The sequence below is a fragment of the Wyeomyia smithii genome, chromosome 1 (assembly GCF_029784165.1).
Source record: "Wyeomyia smithii strain HCP4-BCI-WySm-NY-G18 chromosome 1, ASM2978416v1, whole genome shotgun sequence".
Classification (NCBI taxonomy): domain Eukaryota; kingdom Metazoa; phylum Arthropoda; class Insecta; order Diptera; family Culicidae; genus Wyeomyia; species Wyeomyia smithii.
This window is the reverse complement of record NC_073694.1, coordinates 11,775,291-11,790,819: the sequence shown is the minus strand read 5'-3', so window position 1 is coordinate 11,790,819 and position 15,529 is coordinate 11,775,291. Positions and strand designations below refer to the sequence as shown.

At 40.1% G+C, this 15,529-nt stretch overlaps 2 protein-coding genes across 3 annotated transcripts in view; one reads left to right on the top strand and one right to left on the bottom strand.

Annotated features, from left to right (window-relative positions):
• Window positions 1-5,137, top strand: part of LOC129717469 (uncharacterized) — a 149,954-nt gene extending 144,817 nt beyond the window's left edge. For both annotated transcript variants that reach the window (XM_055667380.1, XM_055667378.1), the window contains exons 4-5: window positions 4,588-4,711; window positions 4,774-5,137. In XM_055667380.1, coding sequence (XP_055523355.1) covers window positions 4,588-4,711; window positions 4,774-4,918 — 269 coding nt within the window. In that variant the 3' untranslated portion in view covers window positions 4,919-5,137. The remainder of the gene's footprint in view (window positions 1-4,587; window positions 4,712-4,773) is intronic.
• Window positions 5,030-15,529, bottom strand: part of LOC129717457 (CAD protein) — a 107,199-nt gene continuing 96,699 nt past the window's right edge. Inside the window, exons 5-8 of the mRNA XM_055667357.1 lie at window positions 6,135-8,186; window positions 5,782-6,066; window positions 5,469-5,567; window positions 5,030-5,399 (exon numbers count right to left, since the gene is read on the bottom strand). Of these exons, the coding sequence (XP_055523332.1) occupies window positions 5,202-5,399; window positions 5,469-5,567; window positions 5,782-6,066; window positions 6,135-8,186 (2,634 nt within the window). The 3' untranslated portion in view covers window positions 5,030-5,201. The remainder of the gene's footprint in view (window positions 5,400-5,468; window positions 5,568-5,781; window positions 6,067-6,134; window positions 8,187-15,529) is intronic.

The window sequence follows — 15,529 nt, the reverse complement described above, 5'->3', positions numbered from 1 at the left end:
AGGCGGGACTCGAACCCGCAATCTCCGTTGTCTCCGGCAAGGTGTTTTGGCCAATTAAACTACTGAGAAAGGTATAAATAGTTCTAAACCAAAGTCGAATCACCCTCTACTATTGTGTTCCCGTATCTCAGCACGCCAACGATGAACTGCACACACTGCCCGGTGGGAGTTTATTTTTTATAACTGAGAGAGTGATCTCTTCACGCACACAGTGTATAATGATTTATTATATCTACAGCGGCGCAAGCGATGAGACACCTCAGTCGGTGGCTAGACTCCGAACGCGTATCACGGAAGAGCTCCGTTGGCTAGATTTACTTTACGAACTAATTTCATTTTTGTCATATTGTAAAAAGCATTTTGTCATGATCTGGCAGCACAGTACCGGACGGCTGCAACGTACTTTTTACTCGTTTCATTGTTTAGCGATTTTCGAATGATTTTTGTGTTAATTGTTTGTGAAATTTGTGTAGGCTTTTACAGCTCAGGGCGGCGCGTGTGAAATGTATGAAATTCATTCAAAACAAGCTGGCCTACAAGTGAAAATTTGATTTAAAGATGTGTATTTTTTTCGGCTTCGGTTGTTTTTGCTCGTTTCTCTCGCTGCTTAGAGCAAGCGCACCGGTGAGTTGCCATTTGAGTTGCTATTTTCACAACGCTGGCCGTTGCTATTTTGGATAGCAACCGATTTTCGCACCGGTCGTTGCTAATGGAGATTACCAATTCCACTTTTTCTTTTTCACACCGGCAGTTGCCAATTTCTGGAGACCGTCACTAGCCAGCGTTGGCAAAATGTTTGTTTGTGATGTATTTCGCATATCTTTTTCGGATTTAGTAATAACCAACTTATCCGTCAGTAAATCGTTTCCGGAATGAGCTACGCTCTGTCTACTTCATAAAATGTTCCCTCCATTTCATGAAACTTTGTTTTAACTTTGTTTCCGTTTTCCCAAGTTATCGATAACATAATTCTTTTGCAGGTTTTGTTTACTTGTGCGTACATAAATTTTTTCATCCTTATATGATTATTTAAAGTAATTCCGTAAAACTGGGCACGTCCCGCAACGTTGGCTCAAATGACTACTCTACTGAAAGCTGGCGAACTGTCATTAGTTGTATCCTGTATTTCATGCTGTCTCGGTTCCCACAGTTTGCTATTAATATTTGAAAATTTGCCGCCAAAAAAAAACTTAAATATAGAACGCGTAAATTGTTTTCGAGTATTTGGTTGATTCTAGTGATGGAGAAAATGATTTCGCAGAACAAATTTCCTTATACGCGATAAGGAAAATGGTTTTTGGAAAGATTCGGGGCGGCTCTCAGCCTAGTAAATAGCCAAATATTGACCGCCATGCGGAGGAAGGTGCCATCCAGCGTTTTAACAATGTTTTTATCGGAAACACCGGTCTATACCGATGACCATTTCCAACACCGCATTCGAACGCATCTTAGGTTATTTTTGAAGATTGAAACAGCGGTAAAGGAGAAAATGTTTTTTTATAAAACGATCGAACGAAACGAGGAAATAGTTGGTAATACTCCCGAGCAGATTTGCTCAAACCTTCCAGGTTTATTGAATAATATCGGCCAATCTTGTGAGAATATGAGCTTTCTGCATCGTGTAGGTTGCAGACCAAAATGCCAACCAAAATGGTCATCTCAAAAAAAACCTATACAAAATGTTTACCTGCCCCAAAAAACACCCTGTCCAAAATTTCAGGTCAATCGGAAATAAAATTGAGTAGTGGTTCACGCCGACACTTGCGTCCTACGACGTGTTTAACAAGCGAGGCAAAACGCTTCGTCTTCCGAAGCCGACCAATTGAGTCCGCATTCGAAACACTCATCATTTTCGTAATATTATTACGAACATTCACTATCGAGCACAAAAAAACAACAGTTTGACATTTCATCAAATAGCTACGATTCGGCTCGTTGCTATCGCGTTGCCAAATTTAATAACTCGCTACTACCCGAGGTGAGGATTGTTATTTCCCAAACCAACATAGCAACGCCCGGTGCGGTTGCCGCGTTATGGTGGGAGTTGCCAAACTAGCTTTAGAAACTTCAATTTAGTCACTGGTGGGCTTGCTCTTAGGCTACTGACATACTGAGGCGTCAAATTAAGCGAAGCGTTGAGCGTTTGAGAAGCGGAATAAACAGAAGCGTTGAGTGAAGCTTCTTATGACATACTGGAGCGACTGGAGCGAGCGATGCAAATGCGTTGTGTTGTCATATTCCTAGATTCCAGCATCGGATTCGTTTAAAGGAAATATGAATTCTTCCATTGAAGATTTGTTTGCTGCTTCAAGCACAGTAAATCACGTTTTTAGTAAACATAGAGATTTTTTTATGAAGTAAAATAATATTTCTGAAGTCAGTTGCGCTACAGACGTAGTAAAAAATATAAGAAATTATTCTAAATTTTAAACCCGCTGACCCCAAGTAACGTTCAACTAGTTTATGATATCTGTTCAGTATGTTAGGCATGCAATATCAATCAAAAATACCAGTGTTATTTTTCTGACGACCTGAAAATTTTTCCCGATATTATCTGTATTTAAGACCAAAATAAAACGAATAAAAAGCACCTGGCGATATCAGGTTTAGTCTGAACATGGTATTACTGCACTAACATTTTTTATACATTTTAATATTTTGTTAACCGAAAATGTATTCTATTTGCTTTTTTACAATTACCAAACCAAAACAAAGCAAATGTAAAGCACCTCGCGAAGAAGATTTTGTCTAAACAAGGTATTACCGCGTAAGTATACGCGCGTCAAAACACTACTCGTTCTGTTTCGCCGCCTCTACCGACGCGTCGTTGCCGCTTGAGTATGACCGGTTTGAGCGTTTCATATAGACGTTCGAAGAAGTAGCTCGGACGCTTTTGCGACGCTTCTTGCTTCGCTTCATTTGACGCCTCAGTATGTCAATAGCCTTAGTGACGGTTCGTACGAGAACGAGAGTGAGCATGTGGTAGTGAGGTGCTCTGGTAGAAAAGAAATCGTTTTATACCAGAGAAAAGGCGTTCAATTCAACATCCGAAGACCAGAAGCTAAGTGATACTTATTCCATTAGAATTGTTGTCCGTCTCACTTGTTTATCTCAGGTCCAGCGATCAATGGAGTTTTGAGTGATTGTGTTCTAATTGCTCACTCAGGCTGACAGTTGTTATATAGTTCCACTATGAAAGTGTTCCAATTGGACAAAATCTTGTTTGAAAACGTTTCGCTATAAACTGTGATGCCGACTTTTGAAATTTTTTTTTGTGAGAACGATTTTATTAACCGTTTCAAAAGTAACGGAATGCTTTATGTGCTGAATGCTGACTCGATGTATAAGATAAGTGCATTGTGTTTATATTTACAAAAACATTTATTTAATAATTTCGCTCAGTGGTTGAGTGATCCTTTTTCGAAACTTTCGTCATTTCGTCAAAATGAAATGAAGATTTTTCTGTTCATAATGGAATGCTTATACATGAATAATACATGAAAAGAATCCGGTTACTGCTATATTTCAGTTAACATTATGTTTACATTCTCAGATTTTGGAACAAAGATGACGGAAACAGTGCGATGGATATTCCGATGCTATAAAAACTGGATAAATTTTTCATGTACTGCCATACAAACATCATTTTTAATATTATTATATACGGGTCCATTTTTTTTTGATACGGAAGCAACATCAAATAAATCGAAAGTCTGAAAACAATATCAGAATCCCAATGGCTCTGATATTGCTGTCGGGCGGGGCTTACCGACGGGAAAAAGATTTCGGAATGCGCTGCAAGTACTCAGTCATTCTGTCATGGATCTTTGGAAAATCGGTAGAGCTAGCACCTTCTTGATCCCGAAACAAAGAATGTTGCAGAAATGAAATTCTACTGCAGCTGTCTTCGTTTCACATTATCACTGCCAGACAGTGGGAGAGAGATAGGTTCCACACACACACACATTGTAAAAAGCATTTTGTCATCACTGAATAGTAGGCTATGAACTATTCGGGCATGCCGGAGTAGTTAAGGGTCTCTATGTTAAAGCTTTTGACAGTACAATCCCGCGTCATGATGAAAAAAATGCTTTTTACTATGACTTAGAAACTAAGGGAATTAGCGTCCGTATGGCGGCACCTTTAGTGTCTACGCATGAAGTCTGTGTCAGGCGTGCTCGGATGTGATTGGTACATTGTTCGTGAAAATTCGACCTTGAAACTCCTATGAAATTTTCACTGTTTCACAATGAAATGATAATGATATCTGAAGAATCACAAAATTGTCCATCATTTTATCAATCCAACGACACATTGATTATTGTGATCCATCGTGTGGTTACATCAGTATTAACGTTTGAAATCTTTCATTCCGACGTTACACCTTCGTTTAAGTTTCCACAGAATGTATCTCGATATAGTGCGGTTAGACGTAGTCCTACGTCAAAATATTTTTCTCTGCGGGTTTTTCCGGAAAGACAAAATTATTATCTACAGCTTTGCTGAGAAACGAAAAATACTAGCTTGAAACAAAAATAAAACACTTGCAACGTTCTAATTTTCCGCTCTCTCTCTCTCCCACAACAGTTCCCATGGTATCGATGGACGGAGAAGCGCACCCGGAGATCACACTCGCCGCAGTCGGTATGGGAATTCTGGCCGCCTGTATCATTCTAATCACACTGATAGCGTACATCAGTCGGAGAAAACGGTAACCGGTTTCTTTTTCGCATACTAAAAATGTTACAATTAAACTTTTCTACCCACTCACAGACAACTGGCTGACAATCTGAAAGCGATCGCCAGTGGTAAACTGTCCGATTCGGAGGTGTTCTCCGTCTCGGGCCGACTGGATTCTCGCAGCAGCCATCGAAGTTCGACGGCGACCGTCTGCACGGACGTGGTGACGCAAATCTAGAAAAAAAAAAAATCGTGTCGGAGTCGGTGTCGGATCTCGCAGACTGAACAGTGTATTATTTATCTGTATCTGAACTTCTTTTATGTTCTAACTAGCAATTAGACGTAGGGCTTATCAGGTCTAGCTATTCTAGACAATAGTAGTGTAACGTGTATATTTTGTATGGCGAGATAGTTTTGTAAATGTTGGTTCTAAGAATCCTTATTGGAATAATAAAAGTAGGAAAAAAAATGCTAACCTTTGTAAGCCGAAACTCGGATGATGACTGCCAACCAAGCGCAGATCAACACTTACCGAGCACCATGGCAAGAATGGCCATCCGAACGTACATACCATACTCAGCCTGGCGGAAGTAGGCTGCCCTCGGGTCGATGTCGATTTCCTTGCTGATCTCGAACACCCGCGGTAGCGGGTGCATCACAATCATGCGACGCTTGGCGCGAGTCATGATCTGCGGGGTCAGCACCAGCTGACCGCAGCACTAGAAAAAAAAAAAACGTTAGACCGTCATTTTACAGTTTTAATTTGTTTTCTAACATTTCATACTAACCTGCTTGTACTCCTCCTCGGAACTGAAACGCTCCTTTTGAATTCTGGTCATGTAGAGAACGTCCGTTTCGGCGATGGCGGCTTCCAAGTTATCGTAGATCTAAAAACAGTGATATTTAACCAAAAATGCCAGATATGGAGCGATGGATTCATTTTTTGCTTATTATATATAAGTTTTTATGAGATTTTTGAACTTAATGAATTTTACACACGTCTTTAAATTATTCGCAACAGAAAAGGAGCTCAAATTATTTTCTAACCGTCATTAGCCTGATGCTAAGCTATAAAAATAGATTCAAAAAAGATCAACCAACCTTTTGCGTGATACCCTTGGACTCCACAAACTTGCAGATCTTGTCCGGCATGCCGAGATTCTTCGGACTGACGTAGCGCAGATTAACGTTGTACAGGGTGAGAAGCCGCGCCAGTGAATGAACGGTCCGTCCGTGCTTTAAATCACCGACCATCGTAATCGTCAATCCGTTCACGGTACCGATCTCCTCCCGGATGGTGAAAATATCCAGCAGCGCTTGGGTCGGATGCTCGCCAATTCCATCACCGGCGTTAATCAGCGGCTTCCGGCAGTGATGAGCCGCTCTCTATGCATGAAAATAAATCAAACATTTCATCCAATGAGGCTTTTTGTTGAAACGTGATAAGTACTTACCGAAACGGCTCCCGGTTCCGGATGTCGCAGCACAACCACATCCGAATATCCCGCCATCACCAAAATGCTGTCTTCCAATGTTTCACCCTTTTTCACCGAAGAGCTTGTTTCATCCATATAAATCACTCGTCCACCCAGCCGCTGCATAGCGGCCGAGAAACTGCAGCTGGTTCTGGTGCTAACTTCGTAGAACACCGACGCCATCACCTTCCCGCGCAACAGATCGTCCAGAGGACGATCCTTCGTCACCCGTCCGCGCATCGTTTGAGCGATGTTGAAAATCTCATTCAACTGCTCCTTGCTGAACATTTCGACACTAAGAATGTGCTTCCCCGCAAGATATTTCTCCCGAGGCACCCCAGTAGACGCGACAGCAGCCATCGAATGAGCCTCCTTTCCATAGGTGCTGGTAGAATCGCAGCGAATTCTCGGCAGCGGTGAAATGGCACGCATCATAGGATCCCCGAAGTGCACCCCAAGCTTGTTCGATTCCGCAGCACCGGTCCCAGCGGTGGCTAGTAGCTTAGCGAAAACATCGTTCGTAGTACCATCCGCATCCCAGAAGTCCAACCCCTGTCGGGAATTATCCAAAGATTTGGTAATCGACAGTAAATCCAACCCATCCAGCGAGGTGTTGATCTTTGCCACCGATGGTGCCACCGTCGGTTTCTTTAGGGGCCACTCGCGCACATTCTGACCGTAGCCCGGATTGACGAGAACAACCCCATCGACGAAAGCGGTCTCCCCTCGGAGCACCACTCGATGAACGCGACCCTTTACCTTCGTGCCGGCAAACGGAGTCCAGCGGGCCTTCGATTGCGGCGGACAGTCGGCAATGGTCCACTCCTCGTTGAAGTCCACCTCAACGTACGTGTTAGGTTGCTCCGGCAGGCTGAAGATTCGTTTGGGGTTTTTGTAGAATTTCGCAATCAGTTCTTCCACCGTAAGACGACCTTCGTTGACGGCATTCAGCAACAGCGGCAGGATCGTTTCTAGTCCTGGGAAGCCGGGCGGTGGGTTGGCGGATTCTTTCTCTTCACGTGTATGCGGTGCATGATCTGTCGCGAATACGTCGATGACGTCCAGATTCTCCCACAGAGCTTGCTGATCCTCGGGACTGCAAAGAACTGGGCGGACTTCTCCTCTTCCACGGCCGATTCGATCGAGATCCGCAGTGGAAAGGAACAAATGATGGGGACAAACTTCGCAGGTGATTTTGATGCCACGTTCTTTGGCTGCCTTGATGATAAGGATTTCCTCTTTCCGAGCCACGTGACAGATGTGAATTGGCCGATCCACGAGGGAAGCTAGCAGAATGATGGCGGCTGTGGATTGGCGTTCCGCATGAACGCACAGTGGCGCCCGCTTGGGCCAATTAGACAAATGCTTTTGCCAGATTAGCATATCGGTCAGCTTGAGGGTGGTGAAGGTTTCATTGAGGTACATTTTCAGGGCAGCCGCTTGAGGTGCCAATTCATTGATAGTGGTGAAATTTGATGAAGAAGCTCCAACAAACAGAGCATAATCACAGCGTGCTCCCTTCTGGGCTAGGTCCTGCACCAATTGGAATGATTGCCGATCGACGATCGGCGGAGTGGTGTTAGGCATGGCACACACCAGAGTGACTCCACCTGCCAAAGCCGCTGCCGTGCCGGAGTCGAAATCTTCCTTGTAGGTTGCACCCGGTTCCCGCAGATGGACGTGCACATCGATAAATCCCGGCAGTTTCACCATCGCCCGAGAGGACATACAATCCGTGTGGGTTTTCATCGATGGAGCTCGACCGATTCGGTTCATAGCCTCCACCAGAAGTTTCGTACACTTTACATCCGTCACGAGTGGAATCGAATAATCCACCGCCAGGCGTCTGGTTCTGTATCCGTGGGTCATAAAGGAACTAACCCGTCTCGCTCCGCCACCCCTCATCGGCAGATTGATTACCATATCGAACTTTTTGTTCGCTAGAAACTCCGCCAAGTGACGCAGCTCACCGGCACCTCCGTTCTCGTCCCCGGTGACGGCTGCGTCGAAAGTCCACTGGACGCATTCCACCTAGAAGAGAAGAGAAAAAAAGGCGAAAAGTTAGTACGTAACAGCGACAACACGGAACTGCCCAAATGGAGAGCAACTGTATCTGCGTAACTGCCGCAAAACACAAATCGGGTCTGATAGGAGCTGGCTTCCCGAGTGGAAGGGTGCACCAAATGTAATGTTAATTTTGTTGCCATCTTTGCGTTCTACTTTGTGGTCGTTTTGCGGCTGATGGGAATTTTTACATCATTTTTTTTTTTTGATGCCAAATGACTTAAAAACGCATTAAACATCGAGAATTGGTGTCATCTGAAAATTTTTTATTGCAAAAATCGACTCTCTGGGACTTAAGCCTATATAGTACACTCTTTGACCGAGCGTCAAATATTTGTCACTTTTTGACAGATAAAAATTTGGTCAAAAATAATTATTTGTCACTCTCCAATTTTAACATGGGGCAAACACGGGCAAACAACAACCATGATGTCAAATAAATTTGAGCATTATGTCAGAAGGTCAAATATTTGACCATTAGATAAAGCGTGTACTACTGGCTTTAGTCGTTTTTTTAATTGTGAAAGTCGGAGTTCAAAATGTTTGGGATTTATCTTTTGAAATTGATCACTAGTCTCTCGAAATAGCCTGTATAATGATATACTTTATAAATAGCATCGAATACATTATGTTTCATTAGGGTGGTTCATTTATCCGGCATAGGGTGGTTCAGAATATTGTGAAAAATGAGTATAAAATAAAAAAGCACTTCGGTTCGTTTGATTGGTGTGGCGTCTTCGACAAAGTTGTAGATAATAATTCTGTCTTTCCAAAAAAAATACACAAATTATTTATTCAAAAAAAAAGTTAGAAAAAAAAATTAAAAATTAATTATTTAAAAGAGCTCATTTTTTAAAATTCTGATTTTTCTAATCAAACCTACAAAAGATTACCAAAACAATGAAACCAGTCCGATCATTTAGAAATCAAGAAAAAAAAACTTTTCATTTTTTGAAAAAAAAATTTTTTCTTTTAAAAAAAAATATTTTTTCAATTATTTTTTTTAAAGGCCTGTTTTTCCTTGGAAGGACAAAATATCATCTATAACTTTGCCGAAGACTCTATGCCAATCAAACAAACCGTTTCGACTGTAGACATATTTTTATTTTCCAATAGAGCACTCGGAATTAAGAATATTTTTACAGTCAAAACGGTTTATTTGATTGGCATAGTGTATCTGGCAAAGTTGTAAATAATAACTTTGTTCTTCCAAAAAAATGTACCCTGTGAAAAATAATAAATTTAAAATAAATTATAACATTTTTTTCTAAATTCTCCATGACTGGTTTCGTTGTTCAGGTAATCTTTCGTAGTTTTTATAAAAAAAATCGGTTTTTTTTCAAATGGGCTGTTTTGGCTGTTTCAAAAAAATAATAATTTGTTTTTAGAGTATATGTATATTTTTTTGACAGACAAAACTATTATCTACAACTTTGCCGAAGACGTCACCCCGCTCTATCGAACCGTATTGGCTTTAAAAATATTTGTAACCATCAATACCTATCCGAAATAGCATTTTTCAAAAATAAACTGTGTTTCAAAAAATTTAACTAATAGCACAAAATGGCATCTTTTGCCTATAAAAACGTCTATGTAAAGTTCCAGCCAAGGGCACGTTCACGTTTTGATGATGTAAACCTGACAGAAAATGTATGGTCGAACTGTCAAAACGACGCAAACCTAGAAACAACGAGTCAATTGTGTTGCGTATCTGATTGCGATCCCTATACTCTCATTATCACTGAACAACATCGATACAGTCTGCTGTCCGATTATATAAGCCAGAGCACTGCACAGTGGGGCGACTCCATACAAAGGCTGGCCAAGCAAAAAAAGTGTCGATAAATGCGACAAAAACTTGGTATTGACATAATTTTTGGGGGCTGAACACGAATTTGGCATCCATTTTTTCTTTGGGGCCGTCCATAAAACACGAAACTCAAATTTAAATATTTTTTGGCACTTTTTTCCTTTTTTATAGAATTATATGATCTTTGACCACAAAAAAAAAACAAAAAACGGCAGTTCGCCAAGCTTTGAAAAGTCATAAAAAAATTCAAATTTTATGATATTGCGCCCAAATTTTAGATTTAGACACTTGAATGTTATAGCAATAAAGGAAAAATATTATGAAACAACGAAAAAAAAAATTTTTTGGCTGATGGCCAGCGGCAAAGAATATTATTGTGGTGAATAAAACGAATAAATTGTCTGGTACAACATTTGAAAGAACAAGTACAAGTGTCCTAGAGAGTAGAAATTTTAAACAAAATAAAAAAAAAATATTTCATCAGTTTCCACCGTTTCATGTACTTTTAAGACACTTGGAATCGAAAACATTTTTCAAATATTAAAATTCCATGTACCTCCCGTGTGTGATTTTGCAAATGACATGAAAGCATTCAACATTTCCCGCGAGACACAATCTTAATTTCGGTTGAGATAATTTTATTTTTGCACAGAGTACTTTTTTGAAACATTTTGTTATTTTTTTTTTTTTTTGTAATACAGTCATACTTCGATATAAGGCAACCTCGATATAAGGCAACCTCGAAATAACGTAACTCGATATAACGTAATTTTTACCTCGATATAATGTAACGTTTTAAAATGTATTGAAATGGAAAATAAATGATACAGTAACTGTTTTCGGGCTATAAATTGCTCCAAAAAATGTTTGTAGTAAGTTTTGAAACCAATAAAACCGATACGAAAATTGTCCAAAATGAGCATAAGGAAGATTTAAAAATACTAATAGGTGAAGGGAAATAGGTTTTCACGCATTCTTCAGTAACAATTCACAGTCTTGCATCGATAAAAAAATTTTTTTTGCTTGTTAAAATTTTCTCTAAATGGTCGTAAGAAAGGTGCAAAAATACTAATAGATGATGGGAAATAGGTGTCCGCGCATCTTTGAGTGCCCTCTTGTATCAATTAAAAAAAATATTTATTTTTGCTCCTGAAAATATTTCTAAATGGGCATAAGAAAGGTTTAAAAATACTGATAGGTTATGGAAAATAGGGTTTCGCGCATCTTTGAGTAACGTAACGAAAATAAAAATAAAGTTGCCTTATATCGAGGTATGACTGTATCTTGCCATTTCACATGGTATTTTTTCCAATTCAACATTGCCACCCTAACGACAATGATATAACAAATATTATATTTTCAGGAATTTTTCTATTGGTATTCAGAGAAAAGTGATTTTTTTCATTTTATACTCATTTTTACACATGAACCACCCTATGTCGAATAAATGAACCACCCTAATGTAACATAATGTATTCGATGCAAGTTATAGTGTACATCATTATATAGGCTATTTCGAAAGACTAGCGATCAAATTCATTAAATAAATTCCAATTTTTTTAAACTCCACCTTCCACAATTGAAAAAATGACTAAGTCCCAGAGAGTCGATTTTCGCAAAAAAATAAGTTTTTCAGATGACACCAATTCTCGACGTTTCATGCGTTTTTAAGTCATTTGGCATCAAAAAAAAATTTTCGGAAACCGAAATTTCACGTCAAAAAAATCTAAATTAATCCACCTAGCGGTCAGACCCAGCCTTTCTCATTCAAACTTTTATTTGTAAAAATAGATTTACATGAACGCTTCAATCCAATAAATGTATATTCACTCTTTAGGTTCTAAAATATTGATGTTGCAATCTATACATATAAAAATGCACTCCGGTCTGTCTGATTTATATAGGCTCGAAAACTACCAAACCGATCAACGTGAAAATTAGTATGTAGGGGTTTTTGGTGCCGATAAAGGTTCCTATGATAGTTTGAGACTTCTCCCTCTCCTGGAAGGGAGGGGTCCCATACAAATAAAACATAAATTTCTGCACAACTCAAGAACAAACCAAGCAAATGAAACCGAATTTGGCACGTGGATGTTTTAAGAGGTAACAAATATGTCCATAATAGTTGAACGCCCCTCCCTTTTCTGGAAAGGAGGGGTTCCATACAAATGAAACCCAAATTTCTGCACATCTCGAGAACTAATCAATTAAATGGAACCAAAATTGGCAGGTAAATGTTTTTAGTGGTAAAAAATATGTCCATAATGTTTTGACACCCCTCCTTCTTTTGGAAGGGAGGGGTCCCATACAAATGAAACACAAACTTCTGCATATCTCGAGAGCTAACCAACTAAATGGCACCAAATTTGGCAGGTGAATGTTTTTAGAAGTAACAAATATGTTCCATAATCGACCTCAGGCAACATTTTGGATTGTAAGATGGCAACTTCCGGTTTCTGGAAAACAGCCAAAATTGCCGATTTCCACCCAATATAACAATATCCGGATCCAGAATGATACACAGGAGCTAAAATCTACCACAGATACTATTTTGAATTCTAAGATGGCGACTTGCGGTATTGGGTGTTATTCGATCATTTTCGGCTGTTTCCCAGGAAAATGTGCTTCCAGAAGAGAGAGGGGTGTCGAACCATTATGGACATATTTGTTACCTTTAAAAAAATTCAACCAGAATGACGCTCAGAGGCCAGAAATTATCTTAAATACCATTTTGAAATCCAAGAGGGCGACTTCCGGTTTGTGAAAAACAGCCTAAAATAACCAAATACCATCCAATATGAGTATCTCTGGAACCAGAATGATGCAATGAGCTAACAATTGACCTCAGGCACCATTTTGAATTGCTAAATGGCAACTTCTAGGAAACAGTCGAAAATGACCGAATAATACTCAATATGGATATTTCCGTAATCGAGATGATGCATAGACACCAAACATTGACCCTTGACACCATTTTGAATTTAAAGACGACCACTTTTAGTTTGTGGAAAACAACCAAAATAACAAAATACCTCCCAATATTGGTATTTCCGGTGTCAGATTGATACCAGAAAATCTGCTGAAAATAACCGAATACCACCCAATATGAATATATATTCAGAATTAAGGCGATATACAAAAGCCAAAAGTAGAGGATGTTGTCATTTAGATAAAACCAATCATTTCAAAGGATTTGTAATTTGACTTTGATCATAATCTATGGCCGACTCGTCGTGCATTTGCTGACTTTAAACACATCGCAAGGAATCAAAGAATTTGGAACGTTCAAATAGTACGATACCACATTTAAACTATGTTGAGGCCACATATATCGATCAAAGCAGGTATAGTTTTAAATAGTCTTTAAATTTCTGTTTTTTCCATAACTTTTGAGTCACATATCAAATTGTTATGAAGTTTGTTATTTGTAAGTTCGAAAGATGACTCGTATGACTTTAGTTATGTTCAAATAAGTCATGTAATCTTTGAGATAAAAGACTTTCGTTGTTTTATTAACAATTTAATACATAACGTTTGCTTAAGTTCGATTATAATCAAATGAAATGGGAACGTGAAGGGCAGCCAAACTTTGAAACCACGTGTTCAATCATAATTCATCAGTTAACCCTTAACAAGCCCGCTCATCTGATAATAATATTGATAATGAACTTTCGTGATTTTCACATTTTGGTACATTACAGACGAAGTTACAGTCCGATTACAGTAAAATTCAATAGGGTCAACCATCTCTGAGAAAATTGTGTGAGTTCATGTAGTCTTCGGAATATGTTCCTCTTCATAGCTGGATTTCAAATTTTTTAACATAACAGGAAAAGCAACAGTCCGATTGCAAAACAAATCAATAGGGTCTTATGGGGCAACTAGACCTTCCATTTAACACTGATTTTATGAAAATCGGTCCAGCCATCTCTGAGAAACATGAGTGAGATTAAGTACTCTTCAAAACACGTTTCTTGTCATAACTTTTGAACCACAGGTTCAATCTTTATGAAATTCAAAAGTTAAGGGTATTTTAGGCCCGTTCATTAGAAATCAATTTTGTTCAAATCGGTTGTGTAGTTTTCGAGATAATGATGTGTCATGATTTTTACATTTTGAAACATAACCTCAAAACTAAAAATCCGATTACAATAAAATTTAATAGGGTCTTATGGGACAACAAGACCTTTCATTTGCAATTAATTTCATGAAAATCGGTCCAGCCATCTCTGAGAAAAGTGAGTGAGAATAAAAATCTGCACATACACACACACACACATACAGAAAATGCTCAGCTCGTCGAGCTGAGTCGAGTGATATATGCCATTCGGCCCTTTGGAGCACTTTTATACTTTCGGTTTTGCAAGTGATTGCTATACCTTTCTAGGAGAAAGGCAAAACGCGAATTGACACAAAAAAATCACAAGCGAAATCTTTTTACATTTACTCGCGGTCGCAGCTTGCTACGATCTCCTTTTTGCTCGTCGCTCGTCGTCTATCAGTGCAGAAAAACTCGATATTCATTTGAAAGCAGCCAAGCCAAGTGAAGAGTTAGAGCATTACACTATTAGACAAACTTGTAGTACTATTAAGGAACTACAAGTTTGTTATAAATCGTTTTTCTAAATTGTACTTATGAAGCGAGCTATCGGCATGCAGCGAAAAAGCACCCAAAAATTAAATAAGCAACCTTGCTTATCAAATGTACTTTATTTCAAACTAATATTAACATTACCCTCCTGGTCCTGGCCGCTTTCTCGGCCTTTCGTGGCGGAGACCAACGTGGCGGAGCATAGCAACTGCGTACCCTTCTTCTGTGGTTGAGACAACCTCCTGAACCGGGAACTTGCTCGTCGTACGTATGGCCGCCATACTGGACCTATCCGCAACCCAGTTACCGTTTCCGGGAGGGATGCGGTAGTGGTCCGATATGATGGCGATGTCCGACAACGACTCAGTGGCTGCTTGATGTAGCGGCTGGTGAGCCGCGAAGCAATGGTTCAGGTTCAGTTGCGTCACCCTTACGCCCGTGGTTTCACAGCCGGCTTACCGGCTGGGCACCTGGGGTCTCCCCGAAAGTGTTTGGCGTCCCGTTTCCCGGAACATACCATACACTTGGAAGACTCCCCACTGCAGACTGCTTTATGGCCTGCACCTCCACATCGTTTGCACAACTGGCTCCTATCGGGTCCCTTACAGGTCCAGGACTTATGTCCTCCCTCACAGCACTGGAAGCAAATGTCTGGTTGCTGTAGTATGCCCAGAGGACATACAGACCAGCCGACCATCAACTTACCTTCTTTCAGGGCCAGGTTAGCGTCCACCGACGGTAGTCGGAAGGTAACTATCTGGGTCCCCACCGGACCTTTGCGGAGGCGGATTGACTCCTTAGCCACCTCCACCCCGTACTTCGCTTTTAGGGCTTGTGCAATGTCGCACTTCTCAGTGAGTTCGTCCAGGTTTTCAAGCTGGAAAGTCACCTGTGAGGTGAGTGCCCGCA